Here is a 16,346-nt window from a genome sequence, read left to right as displayed (position 1 = left end):
TATTTTAATCTTGCAGAACTGAGTTATAACAATGGTTGAATAATTTTGAACAATTTAAGATTATCTAGTGTTTAATATCAGATAGTAGTTACACATATTGTTAAAAATTTCAAATTATTTGTTATAAAGTACTTCTAAGTTTCAAATGAGCTTCAAGTAATAAAAATCGAATTAAAATCTTTGAGCTGTTTTGGAATAAAATTAGTTTTCAAGGTTGAAAATGTTAAAGAAATGCAAGTTGAAAACAGATGGACCATTTAGTATTTACTACTTACACCCACATTCCAAATTTTTAAAGGTTTATTCATTCGTTTGGTCACAGTTGAAGCTTAAGACCTGGCTGTTGTGGTGGCCTCTTGATTTTAGCGTTATAAGTATAATGTTAGACCTCATGCAATTATAGAACTGTGGAAAATGTCTCATTTTAAAGGTACAATTAACATGTATCCAGACACACACAAAATGTATTATTAATTCTGAAAAAATGTCAAACTGTTGTGTACTTTATCATTTCAATATTAAAAAAGTATAAACTTTAAAGAAAAACTAAAAAGGTTTTGGAGATTTATTAATGAGGTTTTCAAAATGAGATATCTCCATAACGCTACAATCAAAAATAGGGAGTAAAAATGCATTAAGTTTAATACTGTTCTGATGGGGAAAAACTCAAAGGTCGTTTCATTACACAGCATACATGTATAGACATTCTCAAAAATCATTTTTATGTCTTGTGGGAGTAGGTTTCAAAGTAAATATTCTGCTGAAAATAAAAATTTAAAACCATTACAGTATTCGACCTTTGATTATATTAGTTATAATTTATATATGTGAATAATGAGATTTTACTTCTGCACAATGTATGAGCAAGAAATTAAACTATGTTTGGTGTTTGTTTTATAGAAACAGTATACTTTTTCAGTGTGATGTAACAAAAGTATGTTCTAAACTCAATAATTTAGTGCTTTTAAAATTCCATGAACATTTCCCATTTTTAATACTTATCACACAAAATTATTGTCTGAGAGATTTCTTAAGGTATCATGTGAAAGCCATCTGTATCACCAAAGCAATTTTTGAAAATGAAATGTTTAATTAACTATAGACATTTTTCTTCATTCATAGTACTTTCTCGTTCATATTTTGCACTGTTCTGTGAACTTCAAACTTGTTCAAAATTCTTGCAATTGTTACATTCTGTTGCAATAATTGTGTTCAAAACTCCTTTTGCCTATATCATTAACCTGTTACTCGTTAAAATTCAGTTTCCTGCATCAAAAGACGAATGACCTTCAGGCAGTTTAAAATTGGTAACAATTTATTACATTGTAAAAGAAAAATGTTTTGCATAATTAGTCGATCTAGGTTTCCAAATATCCTACAAGAATTTCCAATTTCAGTGATATTTAATGATTGTGTGTACAAACATTATGTATTACAGGACATTTACAAGTACACAGTAAGAGAGTAACAACATTCGAGCAGAGATAAATTCAAATTTATTATTCTTTAAAATTGTTTCCAGTGAAAATAGTTGGAGGAATGTACAAAACACATCTCCACACATGAGGGCAATATATATCCAGTATTAACAGCCCTGTGGCTGTGCCATTGTGTAGAACATATATCGCTGTGCAGCTGTGACCATACCTCTCACAACACTGGCCCTTTGCGTTTGATATTCTCTGTTCATATAGTTGGAAAATAATTGTTGAGTTTCTTGTCAGATTTCAGTCTGTTTATATTTGCAACTATTTTAGGTAGTATCATTTTTATTATAACTATTGACGTGTAAATTTTCAAATTCACACTTGTAATTTTATTCCTTATAAAAAAGACAATATAGTTCAGCTTCAGTAGAGTATCATAACCACAATTATTGCACAGTAACACGATGTGCTCTATAGGCTTTATAAGAATGTAAATAAATTTACCGTAACATTTTTGCAGACGTTTTGGTAGTTAAAATTGAAATTTAGTTTGTAGAGTTACTGAGGTATAAAAACCTACACATGCATGCTGTTTAAAATATTATTATTTTAATAAACATTTCACCAAACAAATATACGGAGTGTAGACATATCCAAATATTTGAATCAGCAAACTATTTTTAATTAGCTAGCCTGAAGAAGGTTTTAGTTCAATGTTTAAAATGGTGTTTGACAGTTGTAACTAAGATTTATCCAAAAATTTGTAACTGAGGATGGAGGACAAAATTTGACACTCTTGCATTCACAAATATATCATTACATTACTTAAATGTTTAACATTATATTCAGCGTATAACATCCTTTTGTAAATGTTATAAAATAAAAATGTTGGCAGTTTCAGGATATTAATTTTGAACCAATGAATATGAGCTATGGGTTGATGCGTATACGTTCACAACCAAACACAAATAGTGACTAGAATGTTCCAGGTTTCTGGATTTTGTAAATTTGAATATTTCCAGCTGAAAGCCTATTTTTTAATTAGATTTTGGTTTGTTATTGCAAAATGCTTATACAAAAAATGTGTAATCCTATATTTAAATCTCAAAATTGTAAGGTACATTTAAAATTCTTAGGGGTTAATAAGGGGGCCTTAGGGATTAATTAGAGGGAGTCTTAAAGGTTAATTGGGTTGTCCTTAGGAGTTAATTAGGGTGTCCTTAGGATTTAATTAGGGGGGCTTAGGGGTTAATTGGAGGGATTTAGGGGTTTGGGCTGTGTAAGGTTTTTACTGTTTCACTTTATTTCTTTTAAATTAATGAAACAATTAATTTAAACATTTATGATTACTATTCTTGAAGAATATGTAAGTAAAGAAATTTGTCTATTGTCTACATATCAGAGATACCTTACAATATTTATAGCTTGCCCAGATATCAGCACCCGCTTTTGTGAAATAGAAGAAAGGATTCTGCTCATGGGTTCTCATGAGTTAAGGTCCTTTATTAAGTCTACCTAATAAAAGAAAAGTTTACTTAAAGAAATAGTAGAAATTTTGAGCGTTGAAAAATTTTACAAAACATTGGTAGCCAAATACTCTTTATGGATATTATACTGGTATACATTCATTTTACCACTAAAATATGGCTGTGTTCATACTGTGTGAATTTAAGAATATTTTGTATGTTAGAATTAGTAATGTATGTGTTCATCCATAACAGTTTTATCAAAATTAAAAGTACTACAAGCGACATAGCGATGCAATTACTTTAATAAGAGAAGTAATTCAAATTTTTGTATGTTTATCTTATTACTGCAGTAATTAGCAGCAAAAAAAACCATAATTAAAACATGAGCTCTAAGTATAGAACGTAGGGTGAAATCAAAGGCCGGTCTAAGTCGAGCTAACGAGCTTACTAACAGAGAGACCCGCTCCCACATCACGCTAGGCTATGAACATTAGTGTACGCTGAGTGCACTTCACAAGCAGTAACCTAAATCTAAACGGCGTGTTTTTCCGTTAATTACGATTCCCTGGGTTTAAAAACTGTACGGTTTTGAAACTGTACTTAATAAATTGCCACATTGCATGAATAGCAGTTTTGCTCCAAAAATTGCAGTAATTACATGTGCAGTAGTTGTTCAGAAATACAGTTTACACTAAATATAAAGTTAATTTACGTTGATTTCACTGGGATGTATACCAAATGCCTCTTTGTGGCTGACGAGAAAGAGAAAGATGCCAGCCTGCAGCCCCATTATATTTTATTACTACCTTGTGATCACATGAAGGCTTACATAGTACTCAATCTGAACAATAGTTTAACAGTGATCACATGAAGGCTTGCATAGTACTCAATCTGAACAATAGTTTAACAGTGATCACATGAAGGCTTACATAGTACTCAATCTGAACAATAGTTTAACACATTAGTAAAGTCAATATAATAATTAAATTAATAAGTAGCAGACTGAAAAGAGTAAAATATTTTCTTTGACATTATACTAAATTTAGTAATCGTTAAAGATTTTAAATTTATAATTCCATTTAGATGATACTAAATGTGTGTTAGTGAAAAGGGATGGACGTATGAAATAGGAAGTTATGTTTTCAATTTTAAAAGTATCTTCATATTTATCTATATTAAAATCAGTATTACAATATTTTTTTACATAGTCTGAATGAAATTATTCATATTTTTTTAATATAGGAGTAGTTATTGTACTCTTTTAGTCCATTTAAAAACACATTTTATACTATAAAATTAGTTGTATAAAATTGTTATTTACTCCAATATTAAAATAAATTAATAGACTCAATGGCATAATAAATTGAACCTAGTTGCATTTTATGTTGTAAAGGTGCAATTCTAGAACTCAATAAATTTATTGTATTATTTCCACGTACACACAAAAAGACACAAACTTCAAAACCGAGTTCACTTGGTTCTGCAAAACCTGAAGTATAAAAAGTTGTTTCTTAAAGACAGACAAGAAAGGGAATTAAAAAACTTTTGCTTTAGATCTACGTAAATGGAATCGTGCTCCAAGTATCCCAGCGAATAATAATCCACAGTAATAAAGCACCTTTAGCCTTTTAGCTCGATATGAAGATAATATTGCAAATAACATTAAAATATTCCGTCCTTTTATTAAATCAAACCAATCCAATAAAGTATTTCTGTCATATGGTAACTAATTGAAAAAAAGTGTTACATGATTAATTTCACAATGTACTCAGTTTGTTAAAATTTGTTAATTCTGTGTTTTTCTCATTTTTATCATGGTTTACCTATAAAAAACCCCAATGTAAAAATGTTAGAAATATATTTTTATTCCAACTGAAAAAATTGTATATATATACAAACTTTGTAATTCATTCCAAACCAATATATTGAAAAAATTACTGGTAGTTTAGAGGTTAGTTATTGGAATTTTAAATTTTGCTATTTTTAACAATATTGTAACAAGACAAAAAATAATAATGAGAAATTCTCAGTTAAGGCAATTTAATTTTTGCCATAAATGACCATGATATAACATGATATCCATGTGTGTGAGTAAATAAATAAATACATTTTTATTTATTGATTTAATCGTTACTAAAGTACACTTTAGTCTGCACAAAAGATACATTTTATTCATTTTTGTTTCTAAATTATATTTACCTACCTATAGGAGAAATTCACTGTAAAACTAAAAATGTAGCTTATCAATTAACATGTAACAAATTTTGCAACGAATTATAATGTTGGATTGACAACAAACCCATTGCACATAAGAATGAGTAATCATTGTTTTTCTAAAAAAACAGAACAAAAACTTTCCCAACACACTTTAGGCCATCATCAAAATTTTGAACAATGTTATTCACTGGAAGATATTTGCAACGTACCCGAGGATGCGAACAAAATATATAATAGGCACATCAGTTAGTATTAAATTCAAAGTACCCTTTAGTCTGGACAAAAGATGAATTGCATTAATTTTGTTTCTAAATTATATTTATCTACTTGAACTCTACTTTAAAATTCTTTCTCTGTTCATGAATAGTTATTTCTTTTAGCTTGCGTTCTTAAATTTTTGTTCATTTGTATTATTTTTCTTAATTTAAGTTGTTGTACCATTATCTTTTGTAAATCCTTTTTGATTACGGGAAATGATGAAATAACCCCCCCCCCCCAACATGTCCATTAGTGTTTGTGACTTGTTGGACATTAATCAAAGAAGTCTACTTCATGTTTATACGTGAGAATTTATGTATTTATATAATCTGAGCATTCAACAATTTTAGAATTTCTATTTTTAGTTTTCTTTTTACATTTATGCCAGTGTATTAAATCATCCATTTTTATTCAGAAATATTTTTTCCTTAATATTTACATAAATTCTTTAAAATATTTTCTAAATATGTATAAAATTTTCAAAGATTCACATTTGATTTAAATCTTCTAAAATATCAGATTTTACTTTATTTTTATAGCAATATAGAACTGTCCTACTTTAATTTCTAAGACAATTCCTTTTTTGTCTTTAGACACAATTCCAATTTGTTAGTTTTTTTATAATGTTAGTATATTATTTGTGTTTATAATTTTGGATATGTCATCTCAGGAAATTTGTTATTTTCGAATAAACAACTCTTAAAATTATACACACACACACACATATATATATATATATATATATATATATATATATATTGTTTTCGTTAAAACACTTCTCTTAATTCCTTTACATCTAACTTGATTTTTATGTTAAATACATTTTTGTTTAAATCCACAAAATTCTTCTAAAATGTTTCTATTAAATTCATCTTTTAATTTCTCTATATTTACTACTGAAACCATAATGATATTTTGAATACTCTTTAGTATCAAATACATTCAATTTTCTTTAATAGTTTTATATGGATCTTTCTTTATTTCTACAAAATAACTATCTTCATCCATACAAGAAAGATTCAAATCTGGATCAAAGTTCTTTTATTTATCATAACAAAAACTCATACATAAGTAATTTTGAAAGGTCTAAAACTGAAAATCCTATATAAATTGGTTTGCTAAATTTTACGTTTTAGGATTCATCCATTTTGTCACTAAACAGTAAATGTTGTGATAAACCCCATCCATAAAGATTATTTGTGTCAACATATAATAAGACATTTTCTGGTTTTGTTTAATCAAAATACTTTAAATATTTATTATTTATCCTTTACATATCTTTTAATAAAAAAGCAATCCCGCCATAATTTAAAATGTATTTTCACAATTCTTTCAATAACACATCAAACAGCATAAATAAAACAAAAGTCATCTTTATTTTTAACATTAATACAGACTTTTTAACTTTAATCTCTTGTGGTAATTCTATAAATGTCTTTTAATACAAAAGCATTCCCGCCATAATTTAAAATGTATTTTCACAATTCTTTCAATAACACATCAAACAGCATAAATAAAACAAAAGTCATCTTTATTTTTAACATTAATACAGACTTTAACTTTAATCTCTTGTGGTCATTCTATAAATGATCCAGCATTTAAAGAATCATGTTTTATTATTCTTAACATTGTTTGGAAACATCTTCTGAAGGTCCAACCAGATCGTTTATTTGGTTGATTATTTAACTCGCATATTACTACTTTTTCATCTCAATTTGAAAGAATAAATTCTTTAAAATATCATTTAATAGACGATAATATATGAATATCTACAGTATTGTCTTAGGTTTTTGGAAGATTTTTAAAACTTAGTGTAATCCAAAAATTATTTTTTTTTTTAATTTTTTGCAATTTTTATACCAGTTGGTGTGAACATAGCAAGTAATGGAGGACATGATGAACCCATATTACCTACAGAATTGCATTATCCCTGCATTACTCTAGCTCTCAGCTTTGATAGACTAGTTAGTAAACATCTGTGACAACTTTGCTATGGTCGGTACAAATTCTTGTTGGTGTGAACATAGCAAGTAATGGAGGACATGATGAACCCATATTACCTACAGAATTGCATTATCCCTGCATTACTCTAGCTCTCAGCTTTGATAGACTAGTTAGTAAACAGCTGTTACCACTTTGCTATGGTCGGTACAAATTCTTGTTGGTGTGAACATAGCAAGTAATGGAGGACATGATGAACCCATATTACCTACAGAATTGCATTATCCCTGCATTACTCTAGCTCTCAGCTTTGATAGACTAGTTAGTAAACATCTGTGACAACTTTGCTATGGTCGGTACAAATTCTTGTTGGTGTGAACATAGCAAGTAATGGAGGACATGATGAACCCATATTACCTACAGAATTGCATTATCCCTGCATTACTCTAGCTCTCAGCTTTGATAGACTAGTTAGTAAACAGCTGTTACCACTTTGCTATGGTCGGTACAAATTCTTGTTGGTGTGAACATAGCAAGTAATGGAGGACATGATGAACCCATATTACCTACAGAATTGCATTATCCCTGCATTACTCTAGCTCTCAGCTTTGATAGACTAGTTAGTAAACAGCTGTTACCACTTTGCTATGGTCGGTACAAATTCTTGTTGGTGTGAACATAGCAAGTAATGGAGGACATGATGAACCCATATTACCTACAGAATTGCATTATCCCTGCATTACTCTAGCTCTCAGCTTTGATAGACTAGTTAGTAAACATCTGTGACAACTTTGCTATGGTCGGTACAAATTCTTGTTGGTGTGAACATAGCAAGTAATGGAGGACATGATGAACCCATATTACCTACAGAATTGCATTATCCCTGCATTACTCTAGCTCTCAGCTTTGATAGACTAGTTAGTAAACAGCTGTTACCACTTTGCTATGGTCGGTGCAAATTCTTGTTGGTGTGAACACGTTAAGTTATGGACATAAGGAATTGAATTATATATTAATATTACCTTCAGGATTGGATTATCCCATCATTACTCTAGCTCTAACCTCTTATAGACTAGTTAGTAATAATCTAACACCTACGTTTAATGTAATAGTTAAAATAGTTACTTAACTTCCGACACATTAACCACTACCATAGCATATTAACTTGTTGAAAGGTCCAAATAATAAACCAGTAGGCCCTAAGATCGTATAGTTACACCAATCATTACAAAGCCATATCCAAGAATATCTCTCCTTTTTTTCGACTAAGGTCACCCTTCAGTAAAATAAATATTGCTCCAAGCGTGGTCAGCTTCCTACTCCACCTCTCTCCTGTCTGCTTTCCTACCGATTTCATCTACCCAGCACTGTACAAGTGCAACAGCCAGGTGTGTTATTGGTCTTGCAACAATACAATGCTTGGTTCTTAATATAATAGCAAAATGATGTGAGCAGTACAACCTTTGTAGTTACAGGCAGTAAATTCTCAATCAAAATACAGAAATTTGAAGTTGAAAGACATAACACAACGTTTTAGAGTATGACACATGTACAAATTGTAAATAAACTAAAGTAATCAGCTACAAAATTTGAAAATATGGACTTGCACTGTGTATACTGTGATAAGTAAAGGTGAAAGTTCAATTTAACAATTAAACACAACTGGCATTTGGTTAGGTCACAATGAGGAGGAGTAATCTCAGAAAAAAGGTAAATAACATTACTTTGTGGTCGTTATTCAATTTATAAGTTCTGACTGCAGTCTGTTATTTCTTACATCTAATGAAATTGAATTGATTACATATGCATATTTACACATTCCAATGTAAAACCTAATGCTACTGTTTTAGTTTTATTGAATGGCTTATTTATATTTACATTTATAATTTTGTATAATAATAATAACTAAAATATATTTATGTAATTTTGAACCACTAAAATTCCTAATAAATGCCTATCTACTAAAGTGAGCCGGCCTGGTCATTAATCAATAACAATATACTGGTCAGTTTCATCCATTTTAAGACATTGTTTCTCTCCTTTTCACAGGTAATTGTGATAGTGTTTGATACTTTAAAAACTGTTATTGTTAAAAATACATAAAAACTATTTAGATATTTAAAAAAATGTACATACATAATTTTGAGAACAAGTATTTGTTTTATTATTCTAATAAAGGACTTGCACTACTATATTTTAATATAATATTACTATAACACTGGATAAAATTATTGCTTAGTATTATATGTAATTGGGTGAGCTTTAACGGAAGCCTATCACTTGTGGAGCTGGAAAAATTTAATTTCTGTCTGTCTGTCTTTCACAAGATATCTCGAAAGTGAACTAACCTATAGACTTGAAATTGTGCATGAAACTTCATTTCTTTAGAGGAACTGTGAGTTCGATGATGGTGAATGTTAATCCATGGGATTTAGCTGAGCGTTAGCAAATATTTTTACATTGGTCTTTGGGTAATGAGAAAATAGCAGAGTAGATAAATTTGTAAACAAACTCAATACATGCACAAGAGTTTCAAACATGTTATATATCGCACATCTATATAATTTTATAGTGACTTAGGGTGTATATTTTTATTATTAAAACACTGATATGAAGCTCATTTAAATGAAAACAATTTGAATGTATCAAGTGGCAAGTTGTGTCAAGAAAGATTTCACATGTAGACTTTAAATTTTGCATGAAATTTCATTTCTAGTAATTTTTTGTGTCAATTTCTTTTTTATATGTCGTCGTCTGTCTATCTGTCCAAAGGACATCTCGTGAATGACATGAGATATAGATTTGAAATTTTGTATCCAATCTCAGCAAAGTCTGGTCACATACATGTAAGCGCGTGCGCACACACACACACATTTGTGATATGCTACTTATTGCAGTAGTGGCATTACTAGTGCATTTTATTTTGATATTATCTTGTTATTTGAAAGTGGTTGATATGTTTAATCTAAAACATTTATTTTGTTACCCTTAGACTTTACCTTGTACAGTATTATTTTACTTACTTTCCTGTATTCCTATTATATATTGTATTATTGATTTTACTCTGTATCATATATTACTACTGGTGTACAATTTATGTACATTTGTAGAAAATAATGTTTTAAAGTTGTATACTACGTAATATGAAAATGACAAATGTCAGCGAGTATATTTTTATTATTTCAATCAATCCATTGTCATCAATAATAAGCCTATTGTAAAGATGAACAATGGTTCCAGTGATTGTGAGTGGATCCAACAGTACAGCACAAGACCTCACTGTGTGCGACAGCTCTCTGAACAATAGTTCTGTTATTGATTCCCAATAGCAAGCTGAAATTAGCTTTGCTCCAATGTGTGTCACATTTCTGACCTATTTTAACTATATTGGTAGCCTACTGGTTTGTATCACGTATGAATGAAAACAACAAACTACTGAATGTTACAATCTCATAACTGAATTTAAATATGGTATATACCAGTTATAATAGGTCATAAACAACAAAGCAATGGATTATAAAGAAAAAGCTGGATTTAAAATACAAAAAAGAATAATAAAGAACTGCCATACAGCAGTTAATTGTCTCTGTTGAGGCAATTTGTTGAAATACTTTAATTTTGTCGGACAATAGGGAGCAGTCTTTTCTTCCCTTATTTTTAATTGGCTAGCTTTTAATTCTTAAACAAACTAATTATTTTCACCTAAGTGTCACTGTTTGTGTTAATAAATTTATAAATTTAGGTTGTAACAAGCAAAGCACAACTTGACCTAGACAAGAGCTGCACAAAGTTATAATGAGTTGAGCTTCTGTTGTGATGTATTGATGTACTTGACTACTAACAGCTTAGTAGATGTTCGGCAAAACATTTCCAATTTCCTTCAGTTATTAATCTCTCCAGACATTTAACATTCTTAAGACAAATAATTTTATTTTTAAAATCATTTTAAGTATTTTATTAGCTGAGCGATAGCAAAGCCTATAGCTTAAGGGGCTGGAAAATCTCAAATCTGTCTGTCTGTGTATCCAAACGGTATTTATTGGAAATGAACTGACTTATAGACTTGAAGTTTTACATGGAGATTCATTCATGAGTATCAAATCTGTCTGTCTGTGTATCCAAACGGTATTTATTGGAAATGAACTGACCTATAGACTTGAAGTTTTACATGGAGATTCATTCATGAGTATCAAATCTGTCTGTCTGTGTATCCAAACGGTATTTATTGGAAATGAACTGACTTATAGACTTGAAGTTTTACATGGAGATTCATTCATGAGTATCAAATCTGTCTGTCTGTGTATCCAAACGGTATTTATTGGAAATGAACTGACTTATAGACTTGAAGTTTTACATGGAGATTCATTCATGAGTATCAAATCTGTCTGTCTGTGTATCCAAACGGTATTTATTGGAAATGAACTGACTTATAGACTTGAAGTTTTACATGGAGATTCATTCATGAGTATCAAATCTGTCTGTCTGTGTATCCAAACGGTATTTATTGGAAATGAACTGACCTATAGACTTGAAGTTTTACATGGAGATTCATTCATGAGTATCAAATCTGTCTGTCTGTGTATCCAAACGGTATTTATTGGAAATGAACTGACTTATAGACTTGAAGTTTTACATGGAGATTCATTCATGAGTATCAAATCTGTCTGTCTGTGTATCCAAACGGTATTTATTGGAAATGAACTGACTTATAGACTTGAAGTTTTACATGGAGATTCATTCATGAGTATCAAATCTGTCTGTCTGTGTATCCAAACGGTATTTATTGGAAATGAACTGACTTATAGACTTGAAGTTTTACATGGAGATTCATTCATGAGTATCAAATCTGTCTGTCTGTGTATCCAAACGGTATTTATTGGAAATGAACTGACCTATAGACTTGAAGTTTTACATGGAGATTCATTCATGAGTATCAATTTGACTGGATGTTTGAGAATATGTTTAAATTAGTTTTATGGACGGTGTTTATTCACCAACTGACACACTTTAATCAATTATGGACGTCAATTTGTACAAAAAAATGTTTATATCTTTTCAGGTTTTATGTTATTTGTGAATTTCAGTTGGAGTTAAAGTAGTTGTATAAGTGGTGAGAGAGAGATTTGTGTTTACATCCCTGTAGAACAAGTACTTTTTATGAACCAATCTTTATTGATATTGTACACATATAAAGATTTCTGTGCAATGTCTCTGTGGAAGATATTTTTAATATGTATTCTTAAGAGTTGTCACAATTTTTCCTTTCTAAATGCCTTGGATAAGCTGTGGTGGATTCAGGGGAAATCTCCATGGCCCTCTCTGACATTTTGAAGAAACTAATCACTCGTATTGTAGCCATAAAAAAATTGTAATGGACTAAACTTTGAGTATGAGTAAATTTCTTTTTCAACATTTTTTTAATGTATTAAACAGTGAAATCACCTGTAACAATAAAGATATGGTATGTGACACCATGTGTTGCGTAACAGGCTTCGTTGAGGTTGCGTGTAACATTTCAATTGTATACCTCATTTAATTTTCGACATGTTTTGTAGACATACAGACACTCAGTCATGCAGAAAAGACATTTTTCATCCCCCGGCAGATAAATGAAAAATTACATATTTAAAAAAAGCAACTCACATTTATTTTTCTATGAAAGTTGGAGTTGTGAGATATATTTAATAGTGGGAAATTTAGAATGAACACGTGTAATGTAAGACAAAAATAAATGATTTGCATTTCATTAGAGAATAACAGAAAAATGTAACAAAAAAATATTATAAAGTTTTAAACATAATATTTGTAATACCAGTTAAAAAGTATAATGGAATTTAAACAAAAAGATATAAGACATTTGAGCACCATGCCTCTTCTATTTATTTGGAACACATGAAAATAGATTTTCTGGTGTTTATTAAAAACAACATGTCTTTTCATTGTTAATACTCATAATTAAATAGTAAAAACACTATAAAAATCCTAAACAAAGATCCATGTAAGTATTCCAAATCTAAAGTGAACCTCTTCTAAATATAAAAATATATAATAGATTAAAACTTAATTACAGAAAATTAAAACATCAAAATGTATTTTACTAAAATATAAAATTACTCAAAGATGATTACAGTTTTACCCAGCTTTGTCATTACCCCCAATTATTTTTTTTAATATCTTCTTTGTAGAATAAGTAGTGGTTAGTTGTGAATAAATATCAGTTAAATTAAAAACGGAATGATAGTTAATAGTATTGTGCGATCTCAGATGAAAAATGGTACTTAACTTCAAGTGTTTACTTTAATAATTGGTAATTTGTAACAGAATCAATATAATAGAGTCATAATTGTCTGCTAGAATCTATTTGTTGAATATGTGGTACAAATATGGTAGCTCTGTGGTACCAACAATACGTTGAGGTGAAAGTGGTAGTCCACAGTCTTGGACAGGGAATGGGTCCAATTTGCCTTGAGCTGTTACCCCACTTATCCCTGCATCCCCCCACCCCGCCCCCTAGCCACTTAAGTGATCCTACCCTTCTTATTGCCAGCAGTGTTTGCTTTCCTCTCATATTACGTTTTTCTCCTTATATTCTTATCTCTTTCAGTACAGGTCAGAATGCTACTCAGTATTATCATTACAGCATTAAATTATAGTTACCAATCTGAAAGTACCAGGGAATTAATTAAGAAATACAATTTTATTTTACTACTGGGTAACAATTTTAAAGTGTCAGGAGATAGTGATTTAAAATGAAATAAATTAAAGGCTTTATATAAAAATATCTTTAAATGCTAAATTTTCCATGTCTGCATGTTATTGTAAACGTTATTTTAAGCAGTTTAAATCTCAAAATTTACAACTTTTAAATTTCTATATTTAAAAACCTTAACGGGTATAACAAATAAAAAGAATTATATAGTAATATAAAATGAAAAGATGATAGGATTTTAGACATTTGTATGTACAATGTATAATATGAAGTTTTGAGCATTGAAATCTACCAACTTCTCAGGTGTAAAAAACTTAATACATAAATATGTACTTAAAACCTATAATGTAAGGTAGTGAGATGCTACTAAAGAATATTTAACTTAATTATGCCAAATCCAAAATTCTTTTATACTTTCAAACCATCCATCACAATAACAAACTTTAAATAAAGAATATAAAATCATTGGCCATTTCAATGTGTAACAAATTTTACAAAATCACACCACTACAAGAAATGCGAATGATCCAGCTGTAAAAGAGAAGTAAAAGTGAGCTTTGCAATGTAATTTTTCCATAAACATATTTATGTTTTTGTATAGACCACCTACTTATGAAAATATAACATGTTCAAATGATATGTTTTGTGTAATATGCTTAATTTACTTAGGCAAATCCCTAAATAGTACTGGAAGACTTCAATTCTCGTTTTATGTATATAAACAATACAGTTGCTCTCTACACTACTTTACACTGCAAGCATACATTGTATATCCATGATAATAAACAAATTCTATACATGCATTCAATTAGAAAATGTTAAGGCATTAGTATATGTTTAGTATATTATTACTTTTCAGATCAATTGTATTATCATTTAATTTAAACAGGGTGTTTTAGACCACTTTTCTCAAATATCTAGTGGTCAAATGGCTTACTCACATATAAAATTTTCCACTAAATCAACACTAAAGAATTGTTTTGAAAAATTCTTCAGGGGAAGAATTATTTAAAAACATTTAAAAGGGTTGATTTACATCAATGTACATACACATTCTCCTAAGATATAAGAATAAATAGTAGGTATTTGCCTTACACATTGGTTATTGCCACCTCCTGTATTCCAATCTGGCCCTGATGTCATCCTGAATCACTCACACAACAAGAATTGTTGTTATAATGTATTTTGTTGTTATACTGTATTTCTATTGTTAATATAGTACATTTTTTGGCCTTGATCTTTACAAATAAAATTTTCTGAAATCTTACTCAAGTTGAAACACACTAGAAAAAGTAAAACGTATTCATTTTTAGTGCTAAGCAACATTTATTAAGTTATATTTTCATCATGTTTTAGTACAAAAATATATTTTTATTGTAAACCTAACATTATTTTTCCTTATTGTTTATTCCATTATTGTTTTGTTCTCAGGTGGAAAATGTACGGATGCTTGACAGGTATAACCAGAAGAAGCCTTCACAAGGAATTCTCTATGTCACTCCCACCCACTTTATCTTTACAGATCATGTTAACAAGAAGGAAATATGGGTATGTCATTTTATAATATTACATAAAATAATGTTTATATAATTAAATTTGCAAAAAGTAATAATATTTATCATAACATTTATATGTAATATATGATTGAAGACGCAAATGAAATAACAATAACAGACATTTTATTGATATTTATCAATAATAAGTTGTGTTAATAATGTCAATTGAATTCCAATATATTTAACTAAACATGTTTACTACTAAATCTTACTATTAATTAAAATTAAATGAGTATAACCTTGGAGAATCCAAATAATTACATATATAAAGTTTAAAAATTTATAAAATGTTTGAAATTTTGAATTTAGTTATTTATACAGTGTTATGTTCCTTAAATTGGTCCATTGTGTAGAATGCACTAAACAACAAAGTTAGTTTCAGGTTACTTTTGAATGATTTGTGATTGGTTGCTAATTTAATATATTCTGATAGTTATAAAATCTGATTCCTGATTGAGACGGAAGGTTTCTTTTAGTCTGTGGTGCTGAGGTCTAGGTATTTTATTATATTGTGTGTTGTGATTGTGGTAATCACAAAATTTAAATTTTGAATGCAATATTGTTTGTAAAATACATGAATGATTTCATCAATCATAACATTAATATTAGTGTTCCCAATAGGAACACAGCCACTAGAAAGTTTTATAAAATTATATGTTGGTGTTAGTTTTTAAATCAATGTTGAAGAAAAATTGTACACATGAGTATAAGCAAATAAAAGTGTTCAGTTATAAATCATTCAACGATTTTCACTAAAGCAGAGTCATAT

General features: G+C 29.3%; 1 protein-coding gene across 2 annotated transcripts in view; it reads left to right on the top strand.

Moving 5' to 3' along the window:
- Positions 1 to 16,346, top strand: part of LOC124357775 (myotubularin-related protein 6) — an 80,219-nt gene that overhangs the window by 22,978 nt on the left and 40,895 nt on the right. For both annotated transcript variants that reach the window (XM_046809820.1, XM_046809819.1), the window contains exon 2: positions 15,453 to 15,569. In XM_046809820.1, the coding sequence (XP_046665776.1) occupies positions 15,453 to 15,569 (117 nt within the window). The remainder of the gene's footprint in view (positions 1 to 15,452; positions 15,570 to 16,346) is intronic.

The sequence above is a fragment of the Homalodisca vitripennis genome, chromosome 3 (assembly GCF_021130785.1).
Source record: "Homalodisca vitripennis isolate AUS2020 chromosome 3, UT_GWSS_2.1, whole genome shotgun sequence".
Taxonomy (NCBI): domain Eukaryota; kingdom Metazoa; phylum Arthropoda; class Insecta; order Hemiptera; family Cicadellidae; genus Homalodisca; species Homalodisca vitripennis.
This window is presented reverse-complemented; position numbering and strand designations above follow the sequence as displayed.